At 36.2% G+C, this 12,657-nt stretch overlaps 3 protein-coding genes across 5 annotated transcripts; 1 reads left to right on the top strand and 2 right to left on the bottom strand.

Moving 5' to 3' along the window:
* Window positions 1–1,319: 1,319 nt before the first annotated feature.
* Window positions 1,320–3,389, bottom strand: LOC120264938 (expansin-A4-like). Its single transcript, XM_039272843.1, has 3 exons — window positions 3,139–3,389; window positions 2,728–3,046; window positions 1,320–1,937 (listed from the first exon to the last, which is right to left on the bottom strand). The coding sequence occupies exons 1-3, from the start codon at window positions 3,287–3,289 to the stop codon at window positions 1,628–1,630; spliced, it is 780 nt and encodes a 259-aa protein (XP_039128777.1). The 5' UTR covers window positions 3,290–3,389; the 3' UTR covers window positions 1,320–1,627.
* A 2,072-nt stretch (window positions 3,390–5,461) lies between these two features.
* LOC120264936 (RHOMBOID-like protein 1) lies at window positions 5,462–9,307 on the bottom strand. Of its 3 annotated transcripts, XM_039272841.1 has the most exons (7): window positions 8,898–9,307; window positions 8,067–8,230; window positions 7,359–7,522; window positions 6,995–7,254; window positions 6,324–6,450; window positions 6,138–6,177; window positions 5,462–5,634 (listed from the first exon to the last, which is right to left on the bottom strand). In XM_039272841.1, exons 1-7 carry the CDS (start codon window positions 9,194–9,196, stop codon window positions 5,609–5,611), a joined length of 1,080 nt encoding a protein of 359 aa, XP_039128775.1. In that variant the 5' UTR covers window positions 9,197–9,307; the 3' UTR covers window positions 5,462–5,608. The 3 variants fall into 3 exon arrangements, with proteins under 3 accessions (XP_039128775.1, XP_039128774.1, XP_039128776.1); XM_039272840.1 differs by lacking the exon at window positions 5,462–5,634 and having other exon boundaries at window positions 5,909–6,177; XM_039272842.1 differs by lacking the exon at window positions 5,462–5,634 and having other exon boundaries at window positions 5,909–6,177; window positions 8,178–8,230.
* A 1,779-nt stretch (window positions 9,308–11,086) lies between these two features.
* LOC120265492 (xyloglucan galactosyltransferase KATAMARI1 homolog) lies at window positions 11,087–12,610 on the top strand. Its single transcript, XM_039273422.1, has one exon. The coding sequence runs from the start codon at window positions 11,092–11,094 to the stop codon at window positions 12,460–12,462; it is 1,371 nt and encodes a 456-aa protein (XP_039129356.1). The 5' UTR covers window positions 11,087–11,091; the 3' UTR covers window positions 12,463–12,610.
* Window positions 12,611–12,657: the final 47 nt, after the last annotated feature.

Here is a 12,657-nt window from a genome sequence, read left to right as displayed (position 1 = left end):
TCCATCTTCTTTCCCTTATTAGTTTTGTTGTCTTTGTTTTAACAATTGGGTTTTATTATGTCTTTTTGCTTTTCAAAGATCAAGTTTCTAATTCTCTTGTGATGTAATAGTTTTCTCTTTTCATTCATATTCCTCTATCATAATCAGGTTTTATTGAAGTTATGTTCTGTCATTTCTGGTATCATTCTAGTTTTTAACTTCAAAGTTTTCAATTCTTTTTTTTTTTGTGATTATTAGCTGTCTTTTTATATTTTTTGGGGCAATAATTTTAGGTATCATGTGAAGTATTGGTTGCCATGAGCAAATGGTTTTTGGCCATTTAAGCCTGATGTCCTTAGCAATGTTAGTATTGATGATGGATATGGTGTTATAGGACCATTTCCTCAGGTCCAAACAACAGTGCTAGTCATTTATGTGGAACTTAATAAACAGGGTATGTGGTCCAGACTCAGAGTGACCTAAGGAACTTACTATGTCCCAGACTTCCTTGCAAAAGAATTAAATGACTCTAAATTAAGGTATCACAGTTACTTAATATAGGTTGAGAGAGAGAGAGAGAGAGAGAGACAAACAAAAGCTACCCAATAAAAAGTGTTAATTCTTGGGCTCATTAAAGTTTTAGTTGCCGTCTTCATCAGCATACCATTTCTGTGTATGTAAGGACTCGGTTAGGTTTGAGATGCATGAGCAGTGGGTACAACAGTTGTAGTTGTTAATGTTTTATGAATTAATAAAGAGGAAGAAAACATCTCCATGATATTAGAAGCCATGTGTCCAGTGTCCCTATGAAATAATAATAATAATAATAATATTGCCAAAAATAGTGATATTAGAATCCTGACACCAATCATTTTTTTTTTTTATTGGCATCGGATTGAGTGTTTAAATTTTTGTTAAGAAAACAAGTTTTAATTTCAATACACACACTTGCATTGGTTCTTTCTCTGCCTTTTATTTTATGAATTTATTGATGGGAAACCTAACAAAGTTTCTTTAAACTCTCCTCCATCAATATAAGTTTATGTCAAATCTTTTTATTAAAAAATTAATTAAGTTATACTACACACACCAACATACAAATATCTAAAACCAAATAATGAGAGCCATCAACTCACACTAGGCAAGCCTGCATCACATGCAGGCATAATCCCAACTTGTCGGACAGAACCAAAAAAACAAACCACCAACAAAAGCTGATGCTTCATGACTGGACAATCCACCCAAAATAAACAACCCAATTATTGACAAAAATATAAATTGAAAAAAAGAAAAATTCACACATTTAACACTGACAAAAATTACTGATAATAATATTCAAATTACCAAATCAAACACGCAGCTGCGGGCCTCCAGCTCTTCTTTCTTATGCTGCAGCCACTTCAGCCACCTCTCTCAACTAAAATCACAACTCCCCCAAACACATAAGCCCCCAAAAAAACACAGTCAAAAAAAGGCAAAACGCACACACTCCCTCCTTTCACTACTACCAAAACCCATTACATAATACTAGACACCATTAAAAACCAGTGCCAATAACTACCAATAATAACAACTATACTACTACACTTGAAATCTTGATATATATATATATATATATCTAATAAAACCTTTAACAAAGTTCATCACTTCAAACACGGAAATTTTTTCCGGAAAAAGTTTGGCCAAATTGCCAATTGGAAGGGACAATGTTCCAGGAAGTGGAAGTGCGGTGGTCACTGCCAGTGACACGGAAGGAGAGGGATTGGCCGGAGAGCACGGCGTTGGACTGCCAGTTCTGGCCCCAGTTACGGGACATGGGCATCCACCCGGTGCGTGAGCCCTTCACACTGGCGCGCACGACATCTCCGGCGCCGGCCACGTTGGTGATGAGCACTAGGTTGAAGTACCTGAACCCGTTTATGGTGAACCGAATACCACCAGACTTCTTGCATGGTACTCTGAAAGATGAAAGAAAGGACATGACTTGAGATTTTTGGGAGTTTATAAGGGTAATTTTGGTATTTTGTTTGGTTCCCGTGATCCGCGCGTGAATAGTCATGTGCCTGTGCGGCGATAGGTCGTGCTCTATCACGCGGTTTCTCTTGGGACTCGAGAGCTCAGTGGGACTTTCATAATGACGTTAATGCCCTTCATATTCTGGGTTGGGTGCGAGGATTGTTTCGTCATTTGACCGACAGCGGCCGGGCGGGCAGGTATTTTTTTATGATTTCCAACCTTTTTACATTACTGATTTATTTAATTTATTTATTTAATAAATAAATGGAAATATATGTTTTGGCTGTAAAATCACTAGACTTATAAATAAAAAAAAAGCTAATTATGTGGTCAGAGGGTCATGCGGATGGATGACCTTCTCGGGACTCGGAAGAGTGAGAGGCTTGTAATGACGAAAATAGCCTTGACTCTTTAGGTTGACGAGAATGAGGGTAGTTTTGTCACTCAGTGGAAATTATATAAAGGCGAAAAATGGTTTCCCGGGAATCATAATGGAATTAGATAGCGGGGGCGGGTGATTTGAATCAGTTCAAGATTTCAAACCTTTTTATTTATTTATTTATTTTCTTATTTATGAAAAATAAGAAAAATATTTAGTTATAAATAATTAATTCACTACCTAATAAATATTTACCGAAAATTATATATATATATATATATATAGTGACAAGCGGTGAAAATAAGAGAGTGATCACCGAGACAAAGAGTTAGAGAAGGTGAAGAGGAGTGTACCGGCGGTAAGAGACGGGGACGATGCCGGCGCGGTACTGAGCGATCTTGAGGAACATCGGCATGGCGAGATCGAAGTGTGGCCTTGGAGGGTTGCACCATCCGCCATTGTTTGAAGGAAGGGCGAAGTTAGGAGGGCAGAAGTTGGTGGCGGTGATGTGGATGGATGGGCTTCCACCATGGCACCATTCTGGATCATCGGCACACTTGATCTCGAAGCAGGCTCCGCAGCTGAACCCATTGTTGAACAGAGCCGTGCTCAGCGCTGCTGTTTCGACGCCGTACCCTTGGCTGTAGAGATTCCCATACCCGCATGCTCCTCCTGGAAAAAAATCGAACAAAAGAAATAGATCTAGTGTGTTTTCGCTCGATTTCTAGGGTAATGTGGGTGGAGATCGGTAGAGAGGGATGTACCCATGGTGCCGGAGGCATCGCTGCCGCCGTAGAAGGTGGCGTGAGCGTTCTGCCATGGCCCGCCGGTGTAGACGCCGGGGATCCGTGCAGTGGTCGGTGAAGTCATGAAGGCGAGCAGAATGGCTCCGATCACGATGCGGAGGAGCGCCATTGGAGAGCAGCGATGAGAGAATGGGGACCAGAGAGAGGAGAGTGAAGACGGTGGGAGGGCGAATGAGAAAGGGGTTAATGGGTATTTATGGATGATTTCTAGGGGCTGAAATGAAATTATAACGCAGTTAAGGACTATATTGCGACAATAGAATTTATAGAGGGCCAAAATGTAAAAAATAGAGCTCGTAAATATAAGTTTTTAATTTCACCAGTAATTAAGACCTTTTTCTTATGTTTTTTTTTTATATAAATTTTGTAAAATTTTTTTTATTGTGATTTATAAATAAAGAAAGGAGGTCCCGTGATTAATTTAATTAATGGACTTTTTGATTGATAAAATATGGATAAACCATGATTTTTATTGAAATAGCAAAAGATACACTAGAATAATCTTCTCACAAGAGGTGAGGAACAAAATTAAGTACTAACATAACAATAATGTACGAAAAAACGAAGTAAAACCAAAGATAAAAGCTGGATAGATGAATGTTAATTTTGAAGGAAAAATAATAATAATAATAATAATGTTGATTTGTTGGTGATATAAAAAATGATTGACTATGGAAAGAGCCCAATTAGATATAAAGAATTAATTAATTGGAATAAAAAAGAAAAGGAATAAAGAATGTGTAGGTGATGATTGAGGATTGAAATGGCTGGCTTTGAGGCGACGCAAGGAAGGACTAGTTATGGATATTGGGATACAACCGGACGAGGTCACATGGGGGGAACTTGGGCACAACCCATGTGCAACTATCCGAGATATGGGTCATACCTATCCAAGGGTTTGAGCCCCACCTCTATGCCCTTATATATATATATATATTATATGTGTAACATTACCCTACCTTCATTAATAATTGGGAACAAACATTGGGGAGTTTCTCTTTTCTCACCTCTCTCGCCAATACTATTTATGGGAGTGTATCAGAGATCACCTCGGCTCCATTGTGAAAAGGGTCTCAACATTGCTTGATTAATGCCGTGCCGCTCCGGGCCCGGTTTCGACTCACTCGGGTCTCGATTAGACTTTGGATAAATCACTCTACACACATCTAAATTTTTAATTATGATTTAAAAAGAGATGGATCTTCAATACTCCTTGTTAGAGTGATTTGATTCCTTTATCATGCAATGATGATTAGACTCATTTATCGTTAATTTTAAATACAATATATATATATATATATATATATATACTTTTATCAAACAAATTTTGATTTATTTAATTAATTTATTTCAATTTAACAGGTTGTAATTAGAATAAATGAGTAGTTTATTAGGAAAACGTTTAGTGAGTTAATCAATCTTTAGAATAATTATTAGAATTTTAAACTATATTCCACTATTATTGTAGTTGATAAATTTAAAAAATATTATGTTTTAAATAAAGTGTCAAGTACACTGTGCTTAATTTCTAACTTTGGATTCCCGAAGCGAGCAATAGGAATTTAGTTTCTATTTATTTATTTTTAATTCAATTATTAGTGTTAATTATTATAATAATAAAGTCAATATTAAATTTCACTTTTAATATAATTCATTGTTGAATCATCTCAATCCCAAATAAAAGAAATCATTAAATAATTTCAATTTATCAAAACAGATAATGTCATAATATTATTTGATTGTAACTGGATTAGAATTAGAAACACTAATCTGAAAGCTAAGACTAAAATTTCTCATACATTATCATTCATTATATGACTAAATATGATTCAAAGTCAAAGAGAAAAGTCACAGATGTCTGGCTTTGGGAGTATAAATCCATCTACTTTTTTCAGCGTAAATCACGCCAATAAGTAGGTCAATTAAGATACGACAAACCTTAATTTACAATAACAAACTACATGATAATAATAATAAACTTAACCATTTCTCAGTAAACCAAAGTTTGACTAGAATTTTAATCTTTGAAAGCTGTGAAAAACTCTATAAGACAAAATACCAAAAGCACAAAGAATGCAGTCATTAATTTATTGGCAGTTTCAAGCTTGTTTTCTTGCCTGTTGTTTTCTCATTTCATATGGGGAAATGAAAAGATGAACAGTAGTAGCAGTAGTATTAGACTACTAGTACACATTGATTAACTCTTTGAATCATGTTGGTTTTCATTTGGCTTCATTTTTATATTAAATGAACACTAATAAGTATTTAAAAGAAAAACAAGTGCAAGAAAATATATAGTGAATTTATAAGTAAAAGTGATATATATACAAAGCCAAGAGAATAACCAGACCTGATCATGTTTAGAACACTGTGATGGTGTGTATTTGTATGCTTAAATGGCATCACTGTCGGTGATTCTCTAGAGCACTCATGAATGCTGATTAGTTGGGTTCCCTGAGAAACAGGACCCAAGGATTAAAAGCTACATATTTATTGCAAGAAAAATATAAAAACAAAAAACAAGAGAACAAGAAGCCTGCATCTTTGCATTGACCGGTCGGTCTTATATTTCAGCCTTTTGTTTTTGCATTCCTATGTACACATTATAATAATAATAATAGAAAAGAACAGAGACAACTTCTGATGGTTATGGATGGGCATGATTAAAGCTGGTGTATGGATATTAATGGTGTCCTGAAGCACCTGCAAATGATTCAAGTACTGTTTCTTTTTTTTTTTTTCTTTACAGGAACTCTGATAAGGAAACCAATGTGAATTATAATTCATTGAAGCACAAAACATGACAAGAAAAGCTTGTAAAGCTTGTGTGGTTCTATTCAAACATAAAGATGAGAAAGGAACCAGGAATTTTCATCAGGTGCAGAGTAAGCGGCAGAGATCTTGTATCTGGATTTCGGTTGCGTTAGATAATGAGTAACTTTGGGTTTTTCCATTACCTTGACAAGTTAAGTTCAATTGTGTTGCACTCTGAATTGTCTGCAGAATGTGATGATAATCATAAGTGATTAGTTAGTTGTATGTAGTAGCCAACAAACAGACGAAAATAATAATAAAAATAACAATGAACTGGAGTGGTATATAACATCATTTCTATACGTAGGAGTGTGCAAAAATTGTCTTACTGTGCAATAATGGACTTTTGGCTTGCAGCTCCATTTTGAGGTTGGGATGCAGGTCAAATAGTGGCACCATGAGCAATGGTCATTTGCATTGAAGCCTCTGAAAAGCATAATAAGCGCAACTGTGAACCTGCAAATATAGAATGTCGTCAAATTTACTATGAGTTATTGCCACATGAAAATCTGATCATGCACTATCAAAAGTGAAGAGCAGAGGAAACATCAATCCATCAATCCATCAATCTATGAAAGCATGCAAATATTGACAAAATACATGCAATGGGACATCAGTCATTATTTGTTGGATCTCACATGTTACAGCCTGTGAATTGTCGGTTAATTGTTTCTCCACGCTTTGAAAAATGAGACCATGCAAAAGCTGGTGTGTAGAATGAGAAATTGAATTTATGCGTGATTAAAAAGTGAAAAATAACAAACATCCACAAATGCATTGTGCAGAAATAGACTTTAATCTATGGCCAAATTAGAGTCCTAATACAATGAGATGAAGATAGAATCAGAGTATGTTACTTTGATTAAAGCAGAACTAAATGACATTGTGTGTATAGTAAATGCATGAGTATGTGCATCAGCCTCCATGCAGCACAATAGGGGAGACAAAGGAAAGCCTCAAAACTGGTCAAATTATATGAAATGAATCTTCAGCAACATACCCGAAAGTAAGCAGGATGGCAGCAAATATCCACAAGATATACTGATAAATCTTGTGTTTGCGCTTAACTGGACCAGCAGGATAACCAAGAGGAGTGTGCTTCTTACTAACCCATCCAAATTGAGGACGGATCAAAATTACAAACCCAAGAAGAAATCCTGAAACAAATCCTCCAATATGAGCAAAGTTGTCGACATGGGGGAGGATTCCAACAGCCAAGTTAATGGCTATAACAAGAATAAGGGTCAACAATGCTGCAAGCTGAAAACAAAGAAAACAATTAGATGGTCTAATCAAGCAAGCAAAAAATAATAAAGGTATGATATGTACTAACTTGCAGACTGATGAAGTTAAATTTTTAAGACCTTATTTGCATATATTGTCCAATTCATTATAAGTTCTGAAAGCATGCCTCCTAGTAATCCAAAAAGAGCGCCAGAAGCACCAACTCCTATGGTTGTCTGACTAAAGAGAGAAGACATCAAGCTCCCACCAAACCCGGAGATGACATACAATAGCCCAATTCTCACTGCAAGCAAAACCAATATTAAAGTTTAGACAGATTACATGCGCAAATTTCTCCAGCCAAGTAGCTATTATTCATAAAATGATGCAGCTCAGAATGATGAAATGTAAAAAGCAACAGGCTTCAAACATCAATATTATAAAGGTATAGCTAATCAACTGTCACAACAATAAAACAAAAATGCTGAAGGCCATCATCAGATAAACAAGATACCAAGCAACAGACCAGATGACATGATGAGCTAAATTTTATGTCGTGATATTGGTGCAAAACCTTAGGCCAGCATTGCTATTTGGCATATATCATAGTTAGAAATTTAAAAAATAAAACTTCAAATTTAGATTAACTCTTTGAAGTATACACAGATATACACCCTGTTTGTCTATAAATAGGTAACTGTACTAAATGCATTCAAAAACATTTTATTATTTAATGCGGAGGAAAAAAGCATCATAAAGATCATATACGGCATTTAAGAGATCATTCTGATTTTGAATTTGCATCCAACATGAAAAGGAAATCAAGCTACAAAATAACTGCTGCATACCAAATCCAAATTCTTGTTCAAGACGAATTCCAATAAATAGAAGACTCAACATATTGGCAAATATATGGACAACACCAGCATGTAGCCAAATGCAAACAACTAGGCGCCAACCTTGATGCTCACCAACCACTTTCTGAACATCTAAACCCCCCATCTTCTCAAGCCTGATGAATTAAAAACACACACAACTCAGAAAACAAAGTACCTGATAGTTGAACCACACTTGAAACAAACAATCTTACAATCCAAATGAAGGAATGAATGGGCGAGTTCAGTCACACCATAGTTCAAACCATAAATTAAGCTACATTCTGCATGTTATAATGTTGAAGCTAATGTTTCCAATTTAGAATTGTTGGACTGCAACCAAAATAACCAATATTGACGAAGGAATACGGGAAAACTTGAGCTTACATTCTACATGCCATAATGATGAAGCGAATGTCCCCGACTTCAGTTTCAATTTATCACAAAAGAGATTTTTTCTACATGCACTTGAAAACATAGCCATCAGTTAATTACACTCAGTGAATTCAGTTTAGGAATCAGCACAGCATAAGAATCAGCAGGCCAGCAAAATACCAAGAGAATAGTAGAAATCACAAGCATAATGCAATGAAGAAAATCTCATTCCATCTTTTGTCCTTTCTAAATTATATCTACAATTGGAGACAATACTATCGACAAACTCTTAAACGTTTTGGGATCATCAATTAATAAAAACAATTAGATTCAAAGAACCAAAAAGAAAAGACATCACCAATGAATTTTCTGACACTAAACACCACCGAGAGAACATAAGATAAGACGAAATAAACAAGAGAAACATACGCGGAGGAGGAAGGGCCAATGAGAGGGTTCTCTTTGAGAGGCTGAAAGGAGAACCTGCCAAGGAATCCAGCAAAGCATGAAGGGGAATTCTCAGGGCAGTCATTGACATACATTGTGATGACGAAGAGGACGACATTGGCGACAACGAAGGAGGGTACAAGCCAAGGGATCCATCTCCCAAAGGGCTGGAAATCCCTCGACGATGAAGACTGTGGCTTTGGATGGTGAGCTGCCGGAGCCGTGGGATTGATCTCGAGATGGTACCCAAGCTTCGGCGGGGCTGGATTGCTGGCCTCCATGACCGCCCTTCGGCCCCGGCGGAGAAGAGAAAGCTTCTCTCAAGAACGCATTCGTTCCCTTGTCTCTCGGCGAGTGTGGACGGGGGGTGGGATCGAGAGGAGGGTGTTCGGTTTGGGAACGGGAGGGAGGGAGAGATTAATGGGAGGGAATTAAGGATTAATTAATAATTTTTTAATTTTTAATTAATTACTTAATTAAGTTTATATATATATATATATATAGTATGATCATAGATTAAAAAAAATTTATGGATGTCTATTATCAGCTATTGGATCTCGATCCAACTGCTAACATTGATGAACAGTAATAACTACAGAAATATGTACAGTAATCACAGTTTAGAACAATATACTAAACAGTAATACTGTTTATCAATGTCGAGCGTTGGATCGTGATCAAACAGTTGATAATTTATCTATAGACGTTCGTAGAGGATATAAATTCATATATATATATATATATAATAATAATAATTATAAAAATGGAGGAGAAAAGAGAGGACTAAAAAATAGGTCCGTGTTTTTGGACTAAGATTTTGGGTGTGGGGTCGCCTCAATTATATGTTTATTGGACTTGCTGAGTGTAAACAAAATAAAATTGTTTTGATTTGTTTTTATGAATGAAATATGGTTTTTCTTTTCTTTTTTTAGGATTTTACTAAATGAGAGTTGATGTGTATGTAAATTTTCTGTTTTAATTAATGTTTAAATGTGATTGCTTCTGTTTTTTATCATGTCTAGATGTGGTTCTTTTTTATTTTTATAATCTTTATTGTTCAGTGATTTGCTTTGTGGACTCTATTATATATAGAGCCCACTTATTTTAGAAACATCGGTAGATTTTGATATTTCTAAGACCATTGGATCAAAGGTTCATTGTAGACTTTATTATATATACAATACGTCCTTGCCGACGACAGACTTTGTAGAGATGAAAAAATAAAAGAGAAAGGATGGGAGAGGTTGAGGTTTAGATAGATGTAGATATTGTGTTTTTAATATCATGTCTAGATATGGTCGCTTTTATCTTTATAAATTTTATTGTGTATTGATTTGATTTGTAAATTCTATTATATATGAAGCCCTTGTTTTTTGGGATATTAGTAGATTTTGATATCGCTAGGACTATTGCAGACTCTATTTTACACACACACACACACATATATATATATATATACAAGGATAGTAAGTGGCATGCTAAATTAAAGAAGAATATTCAATATTCTTTATCTATATTTTTATGTTGCTACTATGTAAGTCTCACCTATAAAAATAATCAATTATATTAAAAATATTATTAGATTCTTTCCATCTAGGATGGTTCTATTGTGACAAATTTTTGTTAAAAAATATATAAAATTCTGTGAACTACAAAAATCACATACCCTCATCTTGAATTGTTGAAATTCATAAAGGAGTTTAAACTTCCATGGAACTATTACTTCTATATGAATTCAAACTTAAATCATAATTTTTTTCTCCCAAAAAATTTAAAAATACGTTGCTAACTATTTGAATTTCAAAATAATTTTATTATATTTTTATTTATTTATCGATAAATATGATTTATTGGTAAAATTAAAAATTATATACATAAATAATTCTAAAATTTAAATGAATGTCAATAAATTTTAGCACGTATATTTAGAAGTATTCAATCCAAATAGAGAAACAAAGCTAAAAATCAGTGACATTCCCCTTTTGGCACACCAAATAGAGAACAAAAACCAACACGCCATTAGAAAACGAGACGTCTCATCCTCCTCCTTAAATTTCTCATTCAAAGTTCAAACATACACCACAATTGAACCCTTCCATGCTTTCCATTATATTCCAACAAATTAAGGAACCAAATATATCCCACCTTCATTTCACTCCACAATAAACATCTCCAAATGAATCACACCAAACGCCGGAGTCAACGCCGGTGCTGGTCTCTTCTCTCAATCACCATCATTTTCACACTAACAACTCTCTTCAACATCAACCCTTCTTCATCTCCGACAACCTCACCGGAAAAACCAACCGTTGACCGTTGCTCCGGCAAGTACATCTACATGCACGACCTCCCACCACGGTTCAACTCTGACATGCTAACTCATTGTCAAACCTTAAGTCAATGGACTGACATGTGCCGGTTCACGTCCAACTCCGGCATCGGTCCACCACTCAACAACAAACCAAGATGGTACCGGACCAACCAGTTCTCTCTTGACATCATCTTTCACAACAAAATGAAACACTACTCTTGTTTAACCTCCAACTCATCCATGGCTTCAGCCATCTACGTCCCATTCTATGCAGGCTTAGACGTGGCTCGTTATCTCTGGGGATCATTCAACGTCTCGGTACGTGACTCAGCATCACTGGATCTCATCAACTGGTTGAAGACCAAACCAGAGTGGACAAACATGGGAGGAAAAGACCATTTCTTGGTTGCAGGGAGGATAACATGGGATTTCAGAAGATTAACAGATGAAGACAAAGACTGGGGTAATAAGCTCTTGTTACTACCTGAAGTCAAAAACATGAGTGTTTTAGTTATAGAGTCCAGTCCATGGCACAGTAATGATTTTGGAGTACCATATCCTACGTACTTCCATCCATGCAGTGAAAAAGAGGTTGTGGAATGGCAAGAAAGGATGAGAAGAGTTGAGAGGAAATGTTTGTTTGCTTTTGTTGGTGCACCGAGAGTGAACCAAACGAGGTCAATAAGAGGGAAGGTGCTGGAGCAGTGTGGGAGGTCAGAGAAGTGTGCATTGGTGAGATGTGCAGGGTCTGATGGTGGTAATCATCAGAGTGAGTATTGTCATGAGCCAGAGAGAGTTATGGAGGTGTTTGAGAGGAGTGTGTTTTGTTTGCAGCCTCAGGGGGATTCATACACGAGGAGGTCGGCGTTTGATGCAATGGTGGCTGGGTGTGTGCCGGTGTTTTTTCATCCGGGTTCGGCGTATGTGCAGTATGGGTGGCATTTGGATGGGGATTATAGGAAGTATTCTGTGTTTATCTCTGAAGAGGATGTGAGGGATGAGAAGGTGGGAATAGAGGAGGTGCTTGGAGGGATACAGATGGAGGATGTGGAGAGAATGAGGGAGGAGGTGATTGGAATGATACCCAGATTGGTATATGGTGATCTAAGGTGTGAAGGGATTGAGAGTAAGGATGCTTTTGATTTGGCTGTGGAGGGAGTGGTTAATAGAGTTGGGAGGGTGAGGAGAGGGATTGAGGATGGTGGAAGAGTGCATGAGTGGGATCATTTCTTTTAATTCTTAGATTTTTTTTTCTTTCTTTTAATTTTATGATTAATAGAACAATATTTTTCATTCAAATTTTATTATGTCTGCTTCATAATGCATCAAGTGCCAATGCATGCATATCACTCCCTGTATTTACTCTTTAGACTTGAACCACCAACCACAAGACAACACAAAGCATGGAATCATTACTTTCTTTTTTTATCT

This window comes from Dioscorea cayenensis, chromosome 7 (assembly GCF_009730915.1).
Source record: "Dioscorea cayenensis subsp. rotundata cultivar TDr96_F1 chromosome 7, TDr96_F1_v2_PseudoChromosome.rev07_lg8_w22 25.fasta, whole genome shotgun sequence".
NCBI lineage: Eukaryota > Viridiplantae > Streptophyta > Magnoliopsida > Dioscoreales > Dioscoreaceae > Dioscorea > Dioscorea cayenensis.
This window is presented reverse-complemented; position numbering and strand designations above follow the sequence as displayed.